The 25,266-nt window shown below is 48.4% G+C and overlaps 1 protein-coding gene across 7 annotated transcripts in view; it reads right to left on the bottom strand.

Annotated features, from left to right (window-relative positions):
- The window catches only part of LOC133350154 (deformed epidermal autoregulatory factor 1 homolog), a 60,175-nt gene extending 35,547 nt beyond the window's left edge, over positions 1-24,628 (bottom strand). For all 7 annotated transcript variants that reach the window (XM_061564179.1, XM_061564180.1, XM_061564177.1 and 4 more), the window contains exons 1-5: positions 24,358-24,628; positions 19,379-19,464; positions 12,750-12,879; positions 11,797-11,943; positions 11,034-11,173 (exon numbers count right to left, since the gene is read on the bottom strand). In XM_061564179.1, the coding sequence (XP_061420163.1) occupies positions 11,034-11,173; positions 11,797-11,943; positions 12,750-12,879; positions 19,379-19,464; positions 24,358-24,433 (579 nt within the window). In that variant the 5' untranslated portion in view covers positions 24,434-24,628. The remainder of the gene's footprint in view (positions 1-11,033; positions 11,174-11,796; positions 11,944-12,749; positions 12,880-19,378; positions 19,465-24,357) is intronic.
- Between the last annotated feature and the right edge of the window lie 638 nt (positions 24,629-25,266).

Here is a 25,266-nt window from a genome sequence, read left to right as displayed (position 1 = left end):
ATGACAGGGCCACATCAAAGAGGGGCGGTTAGCCGATCGTTGCTTGGTCACTCACAGGCTGAACAAAAGCGACTCTGCTTTGATGGAAGGCATGCGCTGTACTGCGCTGAAATAATTTGCACTTTAAAGTGTTATTTTAAAGTGCAGTTTTAGTTAAAAATGGGAGAGCGGTGGCGCGGTGGTTGGTGCACTGCGCTGTGAGCCTGGCAAAGCGAGTTCGAATTTTCCCGGTGGCTAAAATCAGCAGCGAGCGGTGTCTGAACCGGTGATGGGCCATCCCATCTTCAAGAGCCCACAGTGACAAGCGTGGGTGAAGCATGGTAAAACGACCCCCAACACCGCATTGCATTGACGAAAAGGCTGAAACCTGTTGTCGAGTTATTATATTTTGTGTAAAGCTATGAGCACTCCAAAATTAACTTTTCCGACGGGTGTGAACCACGTTCACTCGTTGTGACTGGTGATAAAATCATCGCGGAAACAGCCCGGGAGGTGCAGTGTCGCGGGACACGAGAGCAGACACGAATACCGCATGCACAGAATACGAAATGAAAGAATAAAGCACTCTCAGGGCATCCCAAGCTCAAAACATTGCCGCCATCATCAAACACCGGAATTGCTTCCACGAAGGCGCGGATTGTCTCTGGACCTCGGGGCAACTGTCAAAAAAAATAATCACGTGATTAGTTTTATATATTTCTGTACCTCATCCAAATTGCAATCTCACAATCGCTGAGGAAGCACAGAGAAGCTGGAAGGCTGCCAGGCGGTGAGCCGGCGCCAAAAATTGTTCTGCAAACTTGTTCTGCAGTTGGCTGAAAACGTCTTAACGTTTTTGTGAGTGTTTAATTACAGAGCCGGGAGGAAACCGGAGCACCCTGAGAACACCCACGAATGTGAGGGGGCAACACTCTACAGTGGAGACAGATGATATTAGTCCACACTTTGTTGTACTATGTTCTGCTGGCTAGCCAGTGTATAACACCTCCTCCACGCCCACAGGACGACAGGCAGCCACGTGCATACTCACCACCACCGCCGCCCGGTTGAAAAGGGCTGAACGGCCAACACAAGTGGCAATGCCACGGACTGGACAGTGCACCACAAAGACAAAGATCCTCCGTATAGCCTTAACAGACTTCTCGGGCAGGTGCTGTGAGCGAGCACACGAGGGGGTGGGTAGCCAACACCATGCCCGGCCACTTTTGTCACCCTATTGACGATGTTTACACACCACACCCGGTACTCATTTGAGGCTGAGTCGATCTAGGGGAGGCCCAGGACCGGAATAGAGCAGGAATCGAACCCGGGTCGGCAGGTTCATAGCGCAGCATGCTAACCACTACACTTCCGCTCCCCACACACGAACGTACACGCGCACACCGCTTGGAAAAGCTTTTTTTCTCCTGCCGAGAGCCATGTTGTCAAGCAGAAAACCAAGATCTCTTCTGTCGCCGTGTTTCCGGAATACCGTCTCCGCGCGGGAGGCTTTGACCCGCGTCACCTCTCAGCCACTGCCACGTTCACAACATTCGCAGCGAGCGATCCTAACAAACACGTGGTGCTGACTGTGATCGCTCACCGACTGCGTCGAGAGATTTCCCTCACTCAGCTCCGCTCGTGCGCTGCGGTCGTGAACAACGCTCCATTGCCAAGCTTGGATCGTTTTTCTGAATGCTTCTCGAAATTAATTATGACGCCGGGTTCCGCGAGAGCTCGCTTTGGAGATTTAACGTCCCACTGTGCTGTACGCACATGCGTGCGCCACGCTAAGCTGCCACCCGTGCGCGGATATCTGCCAGCAGACGCGCGCATGCTCGAGCCTCGTCGCATGATGCACGTACAAAATTGTTGTCATTTTGTCTGCTTTACATGGAACGAAAAGCAGCCAGCCTGCATTTTGTAGAATGGCCGTGTCTCTCCTTTCCAAGACTGTTTGATTTGAATGAACAGTCCATTTTCTATACGATTTTGTATTCGCCGGACTTGATGCACGCTTCAGTAAGCTCGAAATATTTGATGGGTCCCCGTCAACTGTAAATCTGGCGCTATGGAAGGCGAAAAACAAAACATTCCATCTCCGCACACCGTCACAGATGTATTGTGACGTCTCTGAAAATGTCAAGTAAATGGCCATATTCTTTGGGTCTTTCGGTAAATGGCTGGGTGTGCCTCTTCCAAAGGGACGGACGTAGAGTGGATGCCTGGATGGCATCTGTCTCAAAATTTTCCATTAAAACATTGACTACAACCGGAGATTAGGGAGAACCCATTGGGTACCTTAAACTTGTTTGTAGAAAGTTCCATTCCAGGTGAAGTAAGTGTTGGTGAGGCAGTGTCTAACCAGGGCCGGTACATCAGCATTCAGTCTTTGTTGGACCAAATCTTCAATGATTGCAATGGTGTCAGGCACAGGAACTTTGCTAAACAAAGAAACTACATCGAAACTAACGAGCAAATTACCTGGAGATAGTGAGATGTCCTTAATTAACGATACCAAGTGAGCTGAGTTAAGTACAGCTGAGGTGGTCTCAGACAGAAATCGGGCCAGTTTGTAGGTGGGTGACTCAATGGTGGAGACGATAGGACGGAGTGGTGTACCTTCTTTATGGATTTTTGGTAAGCCATACAATCTGGGTGATCGAGCAGCAGAGGGTTTTAATGAAAACCGCTTGGTTGGTTCGATTAAAGATGTCGAATCGGTGATGATATTGTTGGTTTTCATAACGAGGCTGTTGGTGGGATCTCTTTTAATTTTAGTATAGCTACCATCATTAAGTAGGTCCTGAATTTTGTTATTGTACGTGGTTTTGTCCATGATGACTGTAGCATTGCCCTTGTTAGCTGAGAGGATGACGATGTCATCTCTCTTTTTTAATTGAGAAAGCTCAAAGTGCTCATCCTTAATGATGTTCATCTTCTTGGTTCTTTCGGTATGAATCCCTGCAGTCACGAAAGCTTTAAATCAAAACTTAATGATGTTGCTAATAGGTGCCTTAGAGTTTTTTAGGATTGTAGCGATTTCCGATCTTGCCACGTCTGCAGTAATCTGTCCCAATCCTTTGAGGGCTACGTCAACCTGGGAAATGATGTCATCAACTGGGATGTGTTTATGGGTGACTGCAAAATGCAATCATTTAGCTAGAACCGATTTTAATCGGCCATATTAATTGAAAACGTCACAACGAGGTGGCTGTGTGGCTCAGAAATCAAGAGCTCTGAGCCGGTGCCGCTGAGCTCCTGGGTTTGAATCCAAGCAGCTCTCAGCGGCAGGGTGAGTGGGAAAGTGCTGCCCCTGCTATGTGGATCTCAGCGGTGGCTCTGTGATATTTGCTTCTGTGGGCTGTTCTATAACTCGAAGGCCGCACTGCTCTGCCAGAGTTTCTAATAGATGTTGCCTTTGAGAATGGCATCCATTCCACAATTGGGACAAAACTGTGGTGGAGAATCTTTTTTTAAAAACAGAATAACATTTCAACAGTGTGAAGAATGCATTTCGGGTGAAAATAAAAATGGAGGTGCACTATATTCAAAAGCTAATCTTTTCAAAAACGGGTTGAGCACAAAATCTATAAGGACACGCGCTGGTCAAAAACGAGCAAACGGCTGCACCGGGCACGTTCTCCTGATGGGTCAATTACGGAGACGTGCGGCGAGATCCCAAGGGGCCCCCCTTCCTTCCGAGGGCAGCGCAGCGCTTAAACGGCTTTCTATCGAAGCTCCTGGTCAGCCTGTGCTAGGCAGGAGCTCGCTCATTCTCCTCGAGAAAATCCAAACGTCTCCGCTGTGTCGCGATACGTCCAGGTGGTAACAATACAGAGACTTCAAATATTCTGGTTCACAGTTTTGGTTTGAGAACTCGGTTTAAAAAGAACATTATTTCTTTTCCAACGTCTAGTTTCAAATATATTTTAGTTCATTAAAAACCCACTTTCACATCTTGCTACAGATGTGGTTTTGATATATTTTCACAATTGGGCAGGCACGTCATGGGAGTTCACCGGCCATACCTCGAAAGTCATCTACTAACGGACGGCACCGAAAAGCTCCGACTTGCTTCAATGCATCAGAAACGGCACGAAGTTGAGAACAAGGCAAACAAATCCACCGTGATAGCGTGCCACAGACTCACACGTGCCCCTACGCCGTCGCTAATACCAACACAGTATCCCTTGTGTTGGTAAATATGGCCCTGGCCACCGATTGGACCGCAGTGTCTGGGGGCAGGGGTATGGGGGTTGGAGTGGGCTCCTTGCCCACCCTGCTCATCACACCCGATTGCACCCGATTGCACGTGACAGCACGCTACTGTGGTGGAGCTTAGCACTCTCTGCTTTCGTGGTAGTGTGGAATTAAACACGAAAGCTAAATTCCGGCAATCTCATCAGAGCAACATTTCCAAAAACAGCTTTGGGGGTAACGAAGCATGTTGGCACCAATCGGATTACCGGGCCCAAATGGAAAATCCCAAGCGCCAACACTTTCTTAAACCATAATTTCATAAAAGGGATGAAAATCTGTTTGGCCTTTTCACTGTTTTGCTTCCTTGGTACGCTGGCCAAGCGGGCAGCTTCGTGTGTGCCCGGTCACCCCGCTCGCCGCCGCTCCCGTGAAGCAACAACGACGAGCGGCGTGCGCGGGGGGCAACGCTTGCTGCCCGTGCGGTACCGACGGCCGCAGCGGCAGGGGGGGTCCGTCCGGCAAGATTTTACAGCGGCGGAGGAATTCCGGCTTGACCCTGGCGCCGGCGCGCCGTGAGCTAGGCGCCGGATTTGATTGGCGGACACGACTCCTGCAATTGCCGCAGGAACTGGCTGGACAGCCGCGGGTGGGAGGCCGCCTCAACCTCAACCGTGCCGGCAGGAAAACAGCAACGAGCCGAGGATTCGTGAGGTACGAACAGTATCCGACTACCCACAGCACGCAATGGAAAACATACGCGCAACGCAATCGTCGATGACACTACGACCCTCAAAGGGGAAACATGCAACGGGGGACGCTTCGGGCAAAGGCCCTGCTCAACGAAGGGACGTTGCCCAAAACGTCGCCTGTCCTACCCCCACCTCTCTCTCTGGCCCAATCTCTCTCTATTTAAGGCCTCGACATAGAGGTGTTGTGTCTCTGTGTGTCTATGTGTGTGTCTCTCTCTGCTTGTGTGTCTGTCTGTGTGTCTTCGTGTCTGTGTTTTGTCTCTCTCTCAAATTTAGCAATCTTTGGAAGAACGTAATCAACCAGGTAGGGTGTTGACTGTTGTGTTAGCCAACTCTCTGTGTTGTATTGCATTGTATTTCTAAGTTTACTAGGTTTGATTTATACCTGATGACGATTGCTTGTGTTACAATCGAAACGTCGTCTTCCATTATTTCATTTATTTTCTTTCTACGTGACTTTACCGAAAGAACCAAAGAGTAATTCCTGCAGTCACGAAAGCTTCAAATCAAGTTTGTCCTACTCTACTCATTTGCCTTTCACGGCCACAGAGCTGTAGACGAACGCGTTGAGTTCTTGTTATTTGTGTTTGTGCGCCACTGCCGACGCTCTATCGCAAACAATAAAGTTTAACCTGCGGCATGGAACTCTCTTTACACCGTCCCAGTCCCCACGGGTTCCATTCATTGTCAAGTGTCCGGGTTGCAAATCAACGACATGATTGATTTCTATCTTGTTTTAAGGTATTTTTTGTATTGTTAATGTTATAATCTCGCACAATAATGTACGCTCAAGAAGCCAAAATGCAGCATTATTTGTATAACATCTCTATAAATCATAAAATATTTGATTCTCGCACGCACAATACAGTATTCCACACGTGTATCAGTGAGCGTTAGAATCGGTGTTAATCGACGAGCCCATGAATCATTGGCTGCCTACAGCGCACTGCATAAATACTCGCACAGTTGACACACTGGTTTAAAGGAAGAAATGCAGAAGCCTGTTCTTCGATAAGAGAAAATAAAAGCAAAAAAAATCCTGAAAAGACAGCCGCATTCATCACAACCGCGGTGTTAAAATGAGCGACCACAACGTGCACGGCCGTGTTTCCCCAGCAGCATAATGTATTACACGCGAGCGGGATGGCTCTTTACACACAAATTAGGTTAATCTGCATCTCAAGGGTGTGGTTATCGCAGGCAGCCTGATGTATTGTTGGCCAAGAGGGAAATAAGAGACAGAGCGATCTACCGATTAACTATGCGGGAGGCTGCCTGGATGATCGGGCAATCAGGAGAAAATTCACTCGATGGGCGGCTCGGATAAGACGCCATCAAGGTTGTAAAGGACCCACTGGGAAGCGGAGTGAGGACCAACAGAACGGACTCCTCTTCAACAGCAACTTCCCAGGAAGGGTGGTTCAGCAGTAGAGCGAGAGGCTCGCAATGGGAAGGTTGCGAGTTCACATCCTTGCAGGGTCGATATCCTTTGGAGAGAATACCCCCCCCCCCTCCCCATGCCCGGCATAGGAATGTGTAATTTCCATCACAGGCTGAGGGCTGTTAACAGGAGATGAGCACCATTGCCTCAGCAGTGATGTGAGCACGGAACCTCTTGAACTTTTTGATGACGGTAAGAGGTCACCAACGAAACTGACACTTCACTCGGCACGTGGAAATTCGCAAATCCTTCAATGAATAGGAATTATAACTCTCATGATACATGTGTAGTGACATAGAATCGGTCACTTAGCAGCATAGCACTGGTTGGTGGCAGGGAAGAGGATCTGCAGCTACAGCAGCCCTGACTGACAGCAGGTCACGTGATAGACCAGAGAGGGATGTAGGGGAAAGGTCACGGAAGGGGCACACCGAGAACCCACTTGATGTGCCCCTTCCGTGGCCGGGACGAAGCCAGGCCACGCTGACAGTGTAAGAGGGTCCCCGGGAGGGGACCTCGGGGCTGCCGTGTGGAGTGGGGGGGTCCCCGTCGCGTTGTTGCTGGAGTCTTCACCATCTCGGCGTCGCCAGTCAGGCAGTCTACCAGCTGTCCTGACTGGGAACTGTAGTTACCAAGTGTGAACTGTTAAGGCCGTTAATAAACAGAGTGCCTCCCACTTTTAGTGTCTCTGAGTCAGTCACTACACATGCATCGAACCTAGATTCTAAGAGTTGATCATTTGCAATGGATGTAAACCATGTGTAAATGACGTGTGGATGTTACATTTGTAGTGACATAAGAAGGGAGGGGCTGCTGGGGGCTCTGGGATCCCAGGCGAGTCCAGACGCTTAATCCCCTTGGCGTCAGGCGTGGGTTCTCAGGCGGGTCAGACGCTTAAGCCCCTTGGCGTCAGGCGTTGAGTTCCCAGGCGCTTAATCCCCTTGGCGCCACCAAAGGGGGGAGGGCTGTGTGTGCTCTGTGGGATATCTGGGGGCGCACACGGCCCCACCCCTCGTTGGGGACTGGGCATATAAGCGGAGCTCCCTGGACGATCGGGGCCCAGTTGTAACTCAAGACCCAAGACCCACGACCAGCCATCTGAAGACCCTGGGTTGCTGTGAGAGCCAGTGGTGGGACTCTGGAACTCCCGACTCTACGACCTTGTGAGGGCGAGCGTAGCCAGAGTAGAGTATCTAGAGTATATAGGCTGTGTAGCTAGGCTGTGTACCTAGGCTGTAACAGAGTATCAGGACTGTTGGAGTGTTGTATTGTAATAAAGAAGTTACATCTACAAGTGTCTCCGGAACCCGTTACACATTTATGCTCATGGGGCGAACAAGACAATACAAACGAGACTGTACAAATGAAAAACGATGCACGTGGCAGTAAAAACAAGAAGAAAAATAACAACCGATTCTTCAAATGGCCCACATCCCTCAAGTAACACAAACCTTAGCATGCATGCAGCAGTGTGCAGGAGCACACGTGAAGCCACTTCCTCTGCCAATAACCCCACAATCATCGCAACAGAGTGAGAGTGCTGAAATCAACACAGGTGGCCCCATCATCGCTCCGTGTAATTGCCATTCATAATTGGCTACGCCCATCGGTAGCTTCACAATTAAGCATGGTTAGTCCAATTTGTGAGTCAGGGCCAATCCGGTCCAACACACACAGAGCAGTTGCAAAGCTTGCTAATGGGCAGTGATCGCACAGCCAGCACTAAACGCCGTACTCCGCGATATGCCGCTGTCTTTTTGGCAATATTTTTAAATTGCTCCAAGAATAATGGTTTTACTGGCCTTGAAAGCCCTGACAAAGCATGTCAAGGCAAACCACATCAAGCGCTACCCCACGAAATAACGACATCGCACACATCACGACCGCCCGTCGTGTTCCAGCCACGCGCGACGAAGGAACAGACATTGCAGCTATGTGCAAGAAATCAGCGGCCGTACGCGCATCGAGGGCAGCGGCCCAATGCCAGCTGATCCTGTTTCAATATCTCGCAATCCAATGGCAAATTCATGTAAACGGTTGCTAGTGGATACTCACAAATACTTTTCGGAGCTATGAGGCCACGATGTGTGGAGAATTCTTGCACCCATGCAGCAAAGGCCATAAGCTAACATTTTAAGCGGAAGCGGTATAGAGGCTGGTATCATCATCATTATTAGCCATGTGAGCTGGTATGTATTCTGGATCACAAGCAAGCGTGTAGGCAGGTATTTGGATTTGTGGGTGGAGTGGTGGCATAGTGGTTAGTGCAGTAAGCCATGAACCCACGGCTAGCATTAGTGGCAAGTGATATCAGAACCAGTGTTGATCTGCCCCACTTCACCAGGCAGCAGTAACTAGTAAAGTGAAATTCGGTCAAACAGTCCCCACCATCGACACGGCGTGTGGACACCATCGTCCAGCAGTGTGTTGACAAAGGGCTGTGGAACACCATTTTTATGTGGATAGGTAGCAGGCCAACTGAATGTCTAAGAGACAGTTATTGTGCAGCACAGTTGACACCGGAGCATGACGTTTCCTCGATGCCCAGCTGTGTCAGGTCTTGCCCTGTGCATGCCCTTGTGAAGCACCCGCGCAGTGCCACAATCTCCCCGCCACTCGATCCAACTCGGTTCAGCAACAGGCGCACCGCAAAATGACTGCAGTGGTGACGAACGCAAGCCTATTTTCAGGCAGGCGAGTTTTCTTTTATTATTAAATTTCTGATAGCGGTGCATCGAGCCATATCTGAGCAAGCAACAGTTGCAATTTCCTTCCCCGGACAAGATTAACTGCACCCACTCTCTTGGTCATAATTTGTACCGGTGACGCGACTCCAGATACCAGCGCATGTGCTCAGACACAGGTGTGCCTGCCTCATCGCTAATACGTGCAGTGTGTTGAAATTATTTATCCCATTTGTTATGGTACATGGTGGTGCAAAATTGGTCTCAATCGCGAATTCAAAGCCTCAAACACAGTGATTCGCTGCCGGTGTGCCGCGGTATTTTCGGGAATTATAGGCCAGGAAACAACTATGTTCCAGCTGTCCAGTGTCAGCCTTCCCAATGACGCTAACCATAACAACATCAGCCAACCAAACACTATCTTTACCCCTAGCCCTAACCAAACAGACAATCAGACACCAGTCCAAACACCAGGTCATATCATGGGAAGAAGAATACCTCACAATTCTAGATAAGTGGCGATAACTACATGTAAATGGAATAACTTGAGAGGTGTGGTTTCAAAATTCTGACACAACCTGTGCCTTTTCACATCAAGTGCAGACTTCCAGATTTCTCAGGACAGCTACCTCCAAAATGAGACGATCCTAAGAGGTGGCAACCCTAGCAAGACCCCTTTTCACGTTTCGTTCACTTGTCTATTTCAGCGTTCACAGTACAAGATGACAATTCCTGGAGTGTCTCTACTTCACAGCAGATGGCATATTCCTACATCCACAGGGGCTCAGTCCTAGGTCTAATCTTGTTCTCACTTCATATAAACAACCTGGGCAAATCATTATCCCATTCGGACATAAACCTATTTCTGGAGGAAATGGCCCTCATTGTCTCCAGTAAATCTCTGGATGATCTCAACTCCAAATTGCAGCAGGATTTCGATGGCGTTCAACATCACCCAGCTGCCCCTAAGCTCCTACTCCACGGTAAGAAAACAACATTGATGGTGTTTTCCAGTAAATATAAACCCATCTCCACCCCATTGCAAATCATGTCCCTAGACTCGCAGCAAATTTAAATAGTTGTCATTTTTTACTTTAAAATGTATTTTCAAGCACATATTGAATAAGTCGCAAAAATGTGTAAAAAAATAAGATTGGCTTCCTCAAAGAAGCAAACATTGCATCCCGCCTCCCCTAACGTGAGACACAGTCAAGGCCACCGCACTCCCCATTTTGTGCGACCATGATGTCACCTACAGATCAGCCTTGGACACGGTCCTCAATGCCCGGTCCCCTTGTATCACTCAGCTCTCCGTTGTCCACTGGATGCCCCCGAAATAACGCACCACTGCGACTCGTATGTAAATACCAACTTATCTCCCCTCGACATCCGGAGACAGCTGGGCATCGGTCATCCTCAGTGCTCAAGAGAAAATCGGTGAGTTACCAACGTGAGCGTCTCACCCCCAGCCACCCTCGCGCTGCCTTAGAAGCTGCTCTCCCGTGCTTCTCTACGTGCCAAGAGTGAAATCACTCTTGGGTTAAAGAACATTTTTTGTTGCTGCTCCCTTTCATTGAAACGAGCTCGTTTCGTGTTTCCAGACAAAATTGCTCCCCTCGCCGGCCTATTCGCATTTTATACTTGATTTTAAATACCCATTTACTTGCACGTGTGTCTACCATGCTCTGCCAAACTCAGCATTTTATTTATTTATTGTTCCACATGTTCTGTAAAGCGTTGCCCGTGATTGTATACCTTCAAATGTTGAAGCACCAACCTTATGTTGAACACGGTTTATTCATGATTATTGTTCTGTATTATTATTTGCTATTAACGAGGTACAATCTCCCCTCAGGTATTATACACATATCCTTTGCAAAGCAGCCTCTTTACTGAACGCTACTTACCTGTGTCCAAATAAAACTGAACGGAACTGAAGGCCTCAGCCTGGCTCCTTGCCTAGCGAGTCGTACCCACCTGGATGAGGCATTGTAGGGGACGCCCGGCGTAGCGGATGCTGCGCTTCCAGTCCTTGCTGCTGGCGCGACCAGACATGGCCTCAAACTCGCTGGGAGTGTACCACATGGTGCCGTGCTTGATGCATTTCCCTCGCCCGCCTGCCAGGACAGGGTGTGAGATCGATACCAAGAGCAGGAGGAGGACGGTGACTGCTTTAACGGTGATGATGATCAGTGGCGATGTTGTAACAATGTCGCGTCAGACTGTACTTCTTTGCTCCTGCATCTACGCCCCACACCTTTACCAAATTGTATTATCCTTTGTGGCGATTTAAGACTTCACACTCTTGAAACTTAATTTATATGAGAGCCCCATGGTGTATAATTATTCACTCAATTTCTCTGGCCCCTCTATCCATCTGCTCCGAACAAGGGCCACTAACCGGAATATCGCCTCTTACATAGGGCGGCGTTATTGACGGATGCGTCGCGTTTTTGTTATATACCCATGCGCTCAGCTGCGAAGGTAGTCTCGCAAACATTTGTTCAACGCCGAAGTGCGGTCAAAATAACCTCCTTGATTCTAGATTTGAAGCTTTCCTGACTGCAAGGATTCATATTCTTAGGTTTTTTCGGTAAAGTCACGTGACTTTACCGAAAAAACCTAAGAATATAACCTCCTTGACCCACGCGGCACAAGGAGGTCATCCTCATGCAACAGCGGATTGACAGAAAGGGCTGTGGCGCGGGCGTGCATCGCAAGTGATGACGGCGATAGTTACCGGAGCCTAGGCGGTTCTTGTAAAGCACGCCGCTGGTGTTACGGCAGCGCACGGGCAGCTCGTTCTCGTAGGCCGACGTGTCCCAGCTGTACTTGGTGCCATCCTTCTCGGGCTCGGGGGACAGCGGGGCCGAGGTGGGCTGGGAGCCTGGCGAGACGCAGACCGACGGGGACTGTTTACGTTCTGCGGTCTGTGGTCTGGATTTAAGCGACTAAGATGATTTGTTTTCCATCAATGGTGCAGTGATAACACTTGTGTGTCACAGCAACAACGGCATAAATTAAACTCCCGACCCGGGCGTCGATCTGTGTGGAGTTTATACGTTCTCTCTTTAGTCTGCGTGGGTTCCTCCAGGTTCCCCGGCTTCCTCCCATAGTGAAAACACACAATCATGGTGTAACTTGTGTTGGCCAAACATCACAATGCAAGACCTTCTTTAAAAAGAGTCTTCAGACTCAATGTGGCTCTCTTGGGGTAAATAGTTATTATTATAACACACAAACGAATGGTGCAGGTCCTTCTCGAGCCTAGACTCGAATAAGGGTAGAAAGACGACAAAATGGGTGGCTTGGAAAGGAGCTCAGACTGTGTGGGCAGCGGAGGATGTGTGATGACGCGGCGGTGTTAAACTAAAGTAAACTATCGTTTATTTTACCAGGTAAGGTCCACTGACCTATGTAGCTCTTTTTCAGAAGCGACTTGGCTATCACAAATGATAGCCCAACAAAGTGGTTTATCACGTGTAAATGTATAGCAGCCGAATACTCTAAACGCATGTTTATAAATGTGGAGGACCCGGACAAAAATCCACGCCACCACAGGGAGAGAGAGAGACGTGCAAACCCCAAATAAACAGGTGTCAGGGTCGGAATCGAACCGACGACCTCCTGCATACCAGACGAGGTAGTTAACATCTCCTAGCCACCGTGGCGAGCTGGAGGCGGGGAACCCACCCGAGACGAGGGCGGAGGTGGGCGGCTTGAGGCTCGTGGTCTCCACCAGGGTGCCGTCCGCGTGCACCACTATCAGCCTCGTCTTCTGCTGGGGCAGCGAGTCTCCGAGCTGCAGGGTGGTGCGGCCGTTCTGCACCCAGACCCGCAAGCACAGATCAACACAGCCCTCCTCAGGGCACAGATTATTTGTTGATTTAATTTAGTTATATTTAACATTTTACAAACCTCTTCCCTCAATTTTATCCTGGTCTGCGTCAAGTCACGATCTCTCGCAGAGCTATGGAATCCCCAGTGGCATAGAACGGCCGACGGAAGCAGATATCACAGAGCTACCGCCGGGGGAAGCACTTTTCCAGGCACTCGGCCACCGAGAGGAATGTTCAATGCATGGCAGTCAAATAGATATTTTAAATTCTCAAGAGCTAGTATTTGGTCCATGAAATTGCAGAGCCAAAGTTTGCACGATGTTTTGTTCTGTGCATTAGTCACTGGTGACTGGTCCGTGACCATCAACTCACTGCACTTGGAACCCCGGTTTCGTCGCAGGTGGCTGGAACCTGGATTTACTCCCAGATCTTAGCCAGCTCAGCGCTGCCCCGATTAGCATGGCTGGCTATGTACAGTGCGAAAGAAGTTCAACATACATACATACACACACACCCCGACACGCCACACACCCCGACACGCCACACACCCCGACACGCCACACATCCGCTGTGCGGCCGTCCGTGAGCACGTGGGGCTATCGTTGGAAGGCACGAATTTCATCACGAAGTTTCATCCGGACAGGTTTGAATTCCCACATCTAATTTTTTTTTTAGTTTTACCGACTAACCCATTGGCTCCACTGCTCGTGCGATTGGCACCGCCGCGATAGCGCAGAGACAGTGCCGAGGGCTCGTGCTCCACCGGAGGGAGGGAGGCGTGATGAGCGCTCGGTGGGTGGTGGCATGCGATGATTGTAGCGATAGATTTCCCGCATTGATTTTACCGGTGGGGGGGGAGGACGGTGGGGACTTTGGATGTGAACAAAGTGACAATTTCTGCACGGGTACGACTGTGCAGGAGAGAGAACAAAAACGAGTTAAGAATTATGTAAATAAATAAATAACCCACACACGAGTCGTGTAAAAATAATAATTAATCACTACACTGAAGCTAATTGCATTTAAAGTGCCTAATGGCTGACGAAGAGGACATTCGTTCACTTACTCCAGATGATATATTTAAATTCATCAGCGTTTTTAAAATGCCACCGATGGCTGAAGGTCTACTGCAAATGGCAGTGGCCTTGCGGTTATGGAGAGGGCATTCGAATTCAAGAACACAATTAACAAGCGGAGCAATGAAGGCCACATCAAATGAAATACTCTCGGGCAATTGATGAAGTGAACAGATAAAAGCTGACCCGCCAATTGTTTTGTACTTTAAGAGTCGGAACCGTGCCTTCAAGTCTCTTTATAGGCGCGGAGTGTTCCTGAAGGGTGGGCGTAAGTGATGAGGTTGATTTTTATTCGTACGAATCCAGTTACTGCCCACACAACACTTTGAGGTTTGCTTACTTCTCTGCAGAGGAGATTCGCTACGTCCTCCCTGCAGTTTTGGTTGGGACTGCTGATTGAACCCTGAAGGTGATCTGATTAATTCACCCGTAGCCCCATCCACTGAGCCTCATGACTGCAAGTTCTGCGACACTGTAAATCTACCACCTGCTGAACAATGACAAAACAAATATTTGGATTTGTATCAAACAAAATGGGGAGTGGAGCGGCGATTTCCGGCGACGGCAAACGTCAGTGGTGACATCTGAACCGGTTTTCTGGGTGCCCCCTTCACCAACCCGCACCAACCAGCGTGGTGAAGTATGGTCAAACAACCCCTATGGCCGACACAGCACGGAGAAGCCTTAAAAATGTGTGGTTTAACGAAGGGTGATGCATATTTTTTATTATTTTGTCTGCAATGCAATATAAATGAGCTACATACAACGTGCACGTTATACAAATACAATATGTGGTTATTCAAGTGGAGGCCGTGTTATAGAGCATTGCGTGGGTGCCTTCAGAAGCATTCCAACCGCACTGAATTTCTACCGTCATTCTACCAGCAGCAAAGGAGTGACACATTTTAACTGGCTCTTTACTAATTACACGCATACGCAACATCGACGTGCAGTAACCTCTCCGTGGCACTGCTAGGCCCCACCAACATGGATTCTGTTAAAGTGCACTTAAAGTGGAATATGTTATGGTAATGTCGCGTCAGCCTGATGGCACGCCAGAGGCCAGATAGACGTTGAATGGCTCGCATCAGTCAATTGGTTTCCGAGATACGGTGTGCTCTCATAATGCATGGAACTTTGAATTTATACAGCATCTAAATGCGACCGCATCTCAAGAAGCTGCATACGGACATATACTGCCACTAAATGAGATTGAGTGGAAGAGGAGGGATATTATTTTTGAGATGAAGAGGAAAGTTAGGTAGGGAGCATGGCAATGGGGAAAATGAATTATGTAATAAGACAAGAGGACCATTGTAATCGGTGCTGCATAGGCTGAAGAGAAGTGGATGTCTTAAATCCTGGATTCGAGCAAGGGGATGTAGGTGGCCATGTGGATGGCCAGAGCAAGGAAGATGTGGCCGTTGTTTGACCATAATCACGGTGGTTAATGTGGAATTGCGAAGGCGGGTAGACAACAACACCTGTTTTAGATCTATACCCGTGGCCCATTCTAAACACCGTCAAGGCCCAAACCCTGCCTGGCTCTCGAGGTCTAAGAAGATGCGTCGAATTCAGGGTTATTTACTCATAAGCTACCATTGCCATTACATTAACATCCTTTACAAACCCCGACCTTCAAACCGTGCACTTCACAATACAATGGACGTTGCTGTGTATTTATATTCCACGTGTGTATGTATACGGGTCTCTGCCATAATAATTTGGCCACCCACATAAATGTATCAGACAGCAATTTTCATATTTAGGTGTTATCACTCACATCGCGCACGTCTGGATGGCCAGATAACCAGCGGGCGCAATCACCGCGCCGAAAAAAAGGCAGCGCTCGTGATATTCTCACTGTTAATCTCAAAACATGCCACGGGACTTTCCGAGTGTGGACCCGAGTTAACCACAGATAGACATCGTGGCATTTCTCGTGCTTATGTGGCCAACAATCATCGCGAAGTTCACACAGGAGAATGCCACTGCTGCGACAAAGCGATCTGGAGGGCCTTCCGCTGCAGGTCCACATGCACCTTCGAAATGTTACTTGTTAACATCACCCATGCAATGCCTTTGAGCCTATAAATGCTATAATGTCATGTCCACTGACTTGACTACAAGGAGTGTGTCTCAAGCAGGGAATTATTTATTGATGACATAAATTAACGGTTTTAAAATGTTTGGTCATAGGACACGGTCTGTCGAGACCCTTCAATACTATCAGCTTGTACTCTTCTCTGATGAGTCCAGGTTTCAGTACTTCACGCAAGGAGGTTGCAACTGGGTGTGAAGACCAAACGAGTACCTCCAACCCCAATGTATTGTGCCCACGGTCAAGTATGGAGGTGTGAGTTTCATGCAATAGACCACGGATTTGGAGTGGCACAAAAAGCCTGTTACATAAATCCTATCGTGCACATCTGGATCAGGGATTAATTTCCACACCTCGAACATCCAGAATACCTCTCGCTTATTGCTGTGGCTACTACTAGGCATGTGCCTACCCCAGTATTATTACCAGCCACCTACAAAATATTCAGTGACAAATGCATTCCTGATGTGGACCATGAGCAGAGTACTGTAATGTGCCAAGCGTCAAGGAAATGTTTTGGGGTTAAAGGCTATGCTGACAAATACAGGAGGGGAACCTGTCTCCCGTCCACTCGTTGATTCAATACCAAACAGGGTGGAGGCCCTTGCTTGGTGTTGCATGGAGTGGCCTAACCAAACTTCGTGGTAAATACAGGAATCGTTTCGGTTTGTATTTGTTAGTTTCTGGACCACAATAACATCTTGTCGTTTATGTGGGTGGCCAAATTTTATTACAGCACGGACCTGAAGTATTGGGTGTCATCAGTGGTCAAGCTGCTATAATTAACTGATTTTTTAAAATGTATTTCCGAGATCCCGCATAAGAAGCAAGTAAAGTGCTGGTTTGCTGCAAATATATAAACGTTTATCAACAAACACAACCTATTAACCTTTTATAACTCCATTCCACCTCCTGGTGCGTCAGTTGAATATTTGTCCACCCAGCAATGTAGCTAAGTACACCACAGTTAGTCTACGACTGGCAGGTCGCGTATGGTGGGGCAAAGTGTGGGTACACCCACCTATTCCAAGATGTCTAGTATGTGTGGAAGAGTAGACCACATAACCTGCCTAGTGGATGCCCTTCTGAGAAACGGATCAAATGCACCATGGAGTGACCAAGGCCGCGATGCCGTTTGCACGTTCGTGCAGGCCACTCGGCGCGTTTGTGACTCAAATTCCACTGCGATCGGATATCGGTACCTTATTGGCACCAGGTAACAAATACTAAAACCGGTTAGTGGTTCTTGTTTAACAACCCGAGCTAAAGTGTCAGTCAAGTCTCCCCACGTTGCACACCAACTGTTGACTCGCGGTGACAGTAAGTCATGCTGCAGCAAGTCAATTAGCGTAACGTACGTGTCGTGGTGAGGCAAAGTGTGAGTAATGGCAAACACTTCATTCTGTCCTGGGCATTCTGGCCAGCGCGATAGCACGGGACTGTGTGTTGGCCCTTACCATTTTTAAATTACATTCCGTTATACACCCAGCACACACAAACACACTTAAAAGCCTGTACAAAGGTCAAACGTGTAAGCACCCTCCATATTGTCGCCAGAAAGTCCATGCGCTGCAGTTTCTACCCCCATTAGTCCGAGCACCTGAGGGCACCCACCACAAGCCGCTCACAGTGCACGGCCGTTTACAGCCAGACCCAACGTCCATTAGGGTCGCAGGGGGAAAGTGACAGCGGAAATAACTTGGAATTAACTGCTGCGCACGCGGCGTTAGAGTGAGTAACTTGTGAGTGTTTACGGCGCCGTTGCTGCTGCGTGTGACCAGCGGCCACAGCATCAGATTAACCTGCTGACCCTGCCTGCTGACCCACTGAGCCCCGACCTGAGCATTGCAGAGTTACATTTTCTGCATATCAGTCTTGTTTAAATTTTAAAGAGCAATGCATTTGTCAAGTATGTGTTCCAATTAACTAAAAGGTCATTAATGCAGTGGCGACACAAGAACAATTAAGTAATCACTTTTCATTATCCCCTCGCTGCATTCTCTTAAATAGAACATTGTTAGCGTTCTTGACTATAATTCGAGAGCCATGTCTGATTATGAAAACGAAGCACTTGATTCATTGAAAATGTCTTTTAAACAGGATGCACCACATAACACTCAAAAATGGAAGCCGAGCAGTATGTATTTTTACGTATTTTTTCCAGAAATTGGAAAGTCTCTTTCCATATCATGAACATCAGCCTCCCTGTCTCCATCTGTCTATCTCTCTGTATCCATGTCTGTGAATGTGCCTCTGCCCTTCTGTCTTCCCCTGTCTCTCTCTGTCTCTTTGTGTCTCACTGTATATATGTCTGCTTCTCTCCATCACCCTATGTCTCTCTCTCCTTTTGTCCTATTTCACTCTGTTTCCTTGTCACTCCTTCTGCCTCTAAGTCTTCCCGTCTTTGCGTATTACAACGTTTGTGAAAACCACACGCAGAAGCAAAGAGTGGCGGCCACTTAAATAAAATAATTTGGGAACACACGGATTAGAGAGGCATTGTAGCGACATCGTACTGACTGTTACGTAAAGTAAGTGGAGCGCGCCTGAGAAATCATCCCCCGCAGAGACTGAGTGATGAAATGAGCACGCGTACCAGGAGCCAGAAGGATTGTTGCATCGCGAAACCATGAGGGTCGGTGCTGGCTTGGAGAGACCATCATCCAGCAGCAGATATATAATTATGGATGATGATGATTATGATATACAGTACAAGCATGTAACTACTGCATGTCAAAAGTATTGTATTTGGGAGACCAATTTCCATATCGTATGCAAGTGCCCAACGTGTCTGTATTTCTATTACTATTCACCATTGTTCAGCAAATATAAACACTGCAAGTCAAACAATACACTATATTCCCTTTGTGTTGATGCTTGAGGTTATGAAATAAGTTTTAACAATCTCGTCTTAAATTTAGTTAAAGTCTGTGACATGACCTGCTGCGTTCTATCGTTGTATACCGCAGCTCACCAAGGCTGCGCCTATCAAGCGCCAGGGTCAAACGTGCGCTGCGTCGCGGGTTGCGTAATCGTGTGCCGAGTTTCATTCCACGGTACGGTAATACCCCACTTTTGTTCCCGAAAGGTGCTCGTCAACGGAGGTAAATTAATTATCAAGCGCTGTGGTGGCGTGTTTGACAGAACCTTGAATGTCCTTTTATCCTCATGAACAACAATATAGTTTGTGTAGGACATCCCATTTATTGACAACGGGGACCAAACATGTACGCGTCGAACATGTACGCGTCATTGATGCCGAAGTGGGGCGTGGGTCAGCGCTGACGTAAATAGTTTAATACCCACCAGGATGTGGTCAGACACCGCCGACACGGCCGAAGTGAAGACGTGGTCCGAAGGCATCGCGACACTGGCCACGCTCACTGAGCCCTCTGTGCAAGCGGGAGAAAGCAGTGCTCGTTAGTGCGACAACTTAGTAAGCTTAATCTTGATTTGAAGCTTTCGTGACTGCGGGAATCCATACTCTTTGCTTCTTTCGGTAAAGTCACGTAGGTAGAAATAAAATAAAATAAATCATGACGTTTCGATCGCAACACAAGCAATCTTCATCAGGTGGAACAACCACAGCAAGAAAAATGCTGAAGTAGGCGAGAGAGTGCCGTGGCAAGAGGTTATATAGGTAGGAACTTAGTAAGCTTCCCGCAATGTGGCAATGCCATGATGTATCGTGCGATGAACTGTAAGAAGCATGATAATTGCACTGCCCATTATCCAAAATATCGTTACATTGCAATTAATTCTGGTCGTTTTATTTGTATGAGATATTTGATCATACCTGTCAACCCCTTATCAGTGCCTACCTTATTACAGACCAATTCAGACCTTATTGGTCACCCTGTGCCCTTATAAATCTCAACGTTCATCCTACAAAGGGAGAAACAAATACACGCATTGTTTTTTTGCCTGTATTGAAACGGCTATACGCCATATGGACCTGGAAATTTTCCTGTACGAGAATATGGCTAAACCGTATGGGTTGACTGGTATGTTTAATTTCCTGACGTCACATTTTTTTAACACCAAACTCGAAAATTAAAGTTGAATATGAATGATTAAATTATCAATTAAATTAGTTCTTTGCTCACATTTTTTGGGGTAATTTATGGCATCGAAAATATACAATGTCATCATTTTTGTAGCTCATTTATTTGTTCAATAACTTTTGTGCAGCTGACAGAATATGCATTATTGATTGTAATGTTGAAATGATCAGAAGACCTATGGAAGGCTCTTCTTGAGTGAACTGCAGTTGAAGATGTTTTCAAGTAATCTTTATTTGTATAAAAAGTACAGCAAAGCACACAAACCCAAATTAACACAATATCACTATAATCATCATATCATTAAATTCCATATCACTTATTGCCAAAAAAATGATATCACAGCAACCCTTCAACGTAATAATAATAAATGGGAACCAGCACTGACCTGCTTTCAGGTTTGTGTTACCTTTGTTGGAACTACCCCTCACCCGCATAGAAGCCATAACTATCCGCCCTTTGTCAATCTACTTCAGGGTGAAGCCCTCCCCACACTGTGGGTCACGGGGTTTTGTGTTATGTACTTCATCACGCTGGTCAAAGCTGTTTGGTGAAGGGGACACTCAGGACAGGTTCAGATATCGCGTGCCACTGATATTATTCACAATCATGAATCAAACTGTGATAGCCAAGTTAGGACCCATTATAGCCATAACCCATTTTTTTTATTTTGAATAATACATGGTCTGAAGTAAAAATACAATGGCCATGCTATAAGGTTTTCAACCCGCCTTGTCATAACTGTCTTGTGGTAGTTTTGGATGCCACCTGCTGACGACATAAATGTAGCCCACCTTAACGCTCAACGACGACAGTCCAAAGCAATCTTCCCAGTATCTCCCACCTCGCATCCCATTTCGACCCACTTTTAAGCGTGGCCACCTCGGTACAAAGGTGTAATTTCTCAGGCATAGAAGCTTCAGCAACCAGTGGCATTTCATATTCTTGGTTATTTCGATAAAGTCACGTAGATAGAAAATTAAAAAAAACATGTATAATAATTTATTTAGCTTTTATTATTTCTATTTATAAATTGTATTGTTAATAAATGTTATTCTTTTTTATTTTTATTTTCTATCTACGTGACTTTACCGAAAGAACCAAGAATATTAATTACTGCAGTCACGAAAGTTTTAAGTCAAAATTCAATGGAATTTCATAACAGATAAATGACAGTAGGTTGTGATGGCAGAGTGCAGCAAAATAATTCATATTGCTGTCATTGTATACTCTCCGCCTTCACCAAACCATACTGACCAGCGGCATTGCTTAGGTACTTTGTGGTCAAACACCCCCCACGACGCTCAACATGAGGCCATCATCCAGCAATGGACAAGTACAATTACTGTAACATCAAGGATAAATCTCTCAAAACCTCTTTCAACACCAGCTGGGGGACATTATTATGGCTCTGGAGAACCCACATTATATCATCCGAATTCACCTTTTGAACTGTTTGCACTCATGTCAACGGTGCTGCTTAAATCACTGCAGTTAAACTAGTTGGCCTGTGGCCACGTCTGGCAGTATTGCAAGTATGCTGCCTGCTGCTTACAGAGTCCCACCCTTTCTCTATAGGCCCGCATTCCTGAATCAAAATTATATTATATAGCTGTCCCAGAGTTTTGGAACCTGTTATCATTAAGGGTTGTTTTAATCTGTTATTGTGGAATGCTTTTATGTTGTCTGCTGGCCAAGTCACCCTTGAAAATCAGATTCTTAGCTCAATGGACTTTACTAGGGAAATAGATTTCTGGAATTGAGGCCACTTACAGCCAGTTTCTTCCTCAAAAGGATCTGTGCACCTTTCCTTTTCAGGCCACGCCCTCTTCTGATTTAGGCCACGCCCCTAATGTTGTGCCCCGCCATTATTATTTAAGCCCCGCCTCTTTCAGGGTACAGTGATGAGGGTTGTGGAAGCCTGACGACTGCGCTTTGCAACTAAGAATAGATTTATCATTGGCGTTTACTTATCCTTCTTCAACGTCTTCACCGTCTATATAACCTCGCGCAGTTGAGGTGCGCCCAATCGGGTAACTTCATGTCATTGGGAAAGGTAAAAGGGGCCAATGATGATCATTTAAAATCAAATTAGTTGGTGATGCTGCTGCGTTGGGGGCCGTCCAAAAATGACGTCACGCGATTTTGACGGATTTTTGACCCCCCTTGTCAAAGCTCTGCCCCCCCCCCAAACGATATTTCTATTTTGAAAATGAAACATGCTTCAAATCACTTTAAACTATTGTCATTGTAGTGCGTATTTAATGTGGCGCTGCACTCTGATGTTGTAGAAGAAAACATTTATTAAAAAGGCGTTGGAAAGATGAAATTTAGCATAAAATTCACTTGAAAATATTCAACGTCTAACTAAAACTGCAGATGTTCAGAATATTATATTGAAATTCTCTTTTAATTATAAAATATTAAAAGCTATTATAACTATAAAACAAATACTTGAAACATTGTAGTAGAACGAAGCAAAATGGAGAGTACAATGATAACAATCATATATTCATTCCACAGAATGAAAAGCCCTGGTAGTATCATTAAAATCAAAATGTCTAACAATCATTCAAAAAACGTACAAAATGTATGCTTCTCCATTCTTCCATGAAGAAGTATTTTGCTTCTCCATAATAAAAGGTGACCTCAGTACATTTAAATAACAAAAATAGTTAATAATGCAAATTAATCACAATTAGTGTTGTTATAACAATTATATTTCGATTTAATACTTTCGTGACTGCAGGGATTCATATTCTTGGTTCTTTCTACGTAACTTTACCGAAAGAACCAAGAATAATAGCAATTCTATTGTTTATATTTATTTAAAGTTGCGCATTTTGATGTGACATCACATTTCTCAAACCCCCTCCCCCCTCTCGTCACACATCGTCCCAAATGTCTGACCCCCCTCCCCCCCCCCCCCTAGGTGTGTGACGTCATTTATGGACCGCCCCTTACAAGGAAAAAACATTATAGGTACAGAAGAAAACTACTGAACTTGTCAGAATGCTCTGAGCTGGGATAACTCATCGTTCAAAACTCCCTGCAGTTACATTTATGGCACTTGTGACTCACTGTGAACCCACGCCCCTCCCCGTCCTCCCAGAACCCCCTTCCCCCTCTCCCCCGTCTCCCTCCCCCACGTCTCCCTCCCCCCCACGTCTCCCTCCCCATCGTCTCCTTCCCCCCACGTCTCCCTCCCCCCTCGTCTCCCTCCCCCCACGTTTCCCTCCCCCCACGTCTCCCTCCCCCCACGTCTCCTCCCCCTCGTCTCCCTCCCCCCACGTCTCCCTCCCCCCTCGTCTCCCTCCCCCCACGTTTCCCTCCCCCGCTCCTCCCGCCCTCGTCTCCCTCCCCCTCGTCTCCCTCCCCCCTCGTCTCCCTCCCCCCTCGTCTCCCTCCCCCCACGTCTCCCACCCGCCCCCGTCTCCCTCCCCCCGTCTCCCTCCCCCTCGTCTCCCCCCTCTCCCTCCCCCCACGTCTCCCTCCCCCCTCGTCTCCCTCCCCCACGTCTCCCTCCCCCCACGTCTCCCTCCCCCCTCGTCTCCCTCCCCCTCGTCTCCCTCCCCCCGTCTCCCTCCCCCCTCGTCTCCCTCCCCCACGTCTCCCTCCCCCCTCGTCTCCCTCCCCCACGTCTCCCTCCCCCCTCGTCTCCCTCCCCCACGTCTCCCTCCCCCACGTCTCCCTCCCCCCTCGTCTCCCTCCCCCCTCGTCTCCCTCCCCCACGTCTCCCTCCCCCACGTCTCCCACCCCCCGTCTCCCTCCCCCTCGTCTCCCTCCCCCCCGTCTCCCTCCCCCCTCGTCTCCCCCCCCCCCCTCGTCTCCCTCCCCCCACGTCTCCCACCCCCCGTCTCCCTCCCCCCCGTCTCCCTCCCCCCTCGTCTCCCTCCCCCCACGTCTCCCACCCCCCCGTCTCCCCCCCCCTCGTCTCCCTCCCCCCGTCTCCCTCCCCCACGTCTCCCTCCCCCCTCGTCTCCCTCCCCCACGTCTCCCTCCCCCCACGTCTCCCTCCCCCCTCGTCTCCCTCCCCCTCGTCTCCCTCCCCCCACGTCTCCCTCCCCCCTCGTCTCCCTCCCCCACGTCTCCCTCCCCCTCGTCTCCCTCCCCCACGTCTCCCTCCCCCCTCGTCTCCCTCCCCCACGTCTCCCTCCCCCACGTCTCCCTCCCCCCTCGTCTCCCTCCCCCCTCGTCCCCCACCTTTCCCTCCAACCCTCCCACCTGGGAAATGCGTCGAGTGCGCATGCGCGTGCTCGTCCGCCATGACGCCGCCATCGCCATCTCCGTCCGAGTCCATGGGCGCTGGATTCGCCGAACCCTTGACGGCCGCAAAAAATTACCCACGCCGCCGGATTATTTCTTCGCGTGGCACGCGGCTACCCTCTCTGCGATTCGCGTCGCGAAAAAAAATCCCTCTCGAGAATTTGCGAGGCGCTTCGGCATTCATCGGCGCGGCGCCCGAAGCGCGGCGGACGCGCCCGAACAGAGTCGAAGCGCGTCCGGGCTGGTGACGTCACGCCGCGCGGTGTGACGTCAGCCGTTCGCGCCAAAACGCGGGGCGCGCGCCAGGGGGCGCTGTTGCCATAGGGAACGCGTAGGAGGGGGGCGGGGCAATGCGGGGGAAGCCCCTCCCCCTCCCCACGCCAAAGAACCCCCGTGTAGCCTTCACAGAGTGTTGGGGCAAGTGCCAGCACCACGCCCGGCCGCCTTTGTCTCCCTGGTGGCGATGTTTACACACCGAAGCAAGGTACTCATTGGAGGCTGAATCGACCTAGGGGAGGTCCAGGACCGCCACTATTATTGGTCATGGGCGGGTATCGAACTCGGGTGGCCGGGTTCGTAGCGCAGTGCGCTGACCATTGCGCCACCGCTCCCTCCACACTCGGGGGCATCACGCTGCGTTCCCATTACATTGAGTATATGAGAGGTTATTGCACTGTTATAATGAATTAAAATCGTATTTCTCATTCATCATCATGCAGGTCACATTTCTTAATGCTAGCGCAGCCTGGGACACGGTCCGCAAATTAAATTATGGACGTTTAAATGTGAGCACACAATACCTAAAGTCATAATTTCCCTCGTTTTCCAATGATTAGTGAGGGGAAACTGAGGCACATTTCGCTTCAC

This window comes from Lethenteron reissneri, chromosome 33, assembly GCF_015708825.2.
Source record: "Lethenteron reissneri isolate LAM-NWPU_2019-01 chromosome 33, ASM1570882v1, whole genome shotgun sequence".
Taxonomy (NCBI): Eukaryota; Metazoa; Chordata; class Hyperoartia; order Petromyzontiformes; family Petromyzontidae; genus Lethenteron; species Lethenteron reissneri.
The sequence above is the reverse complement of the archived record's forward strand: the minus strand, read 5'-3'. Positions and strand labels throughout refer to the sequence as shown.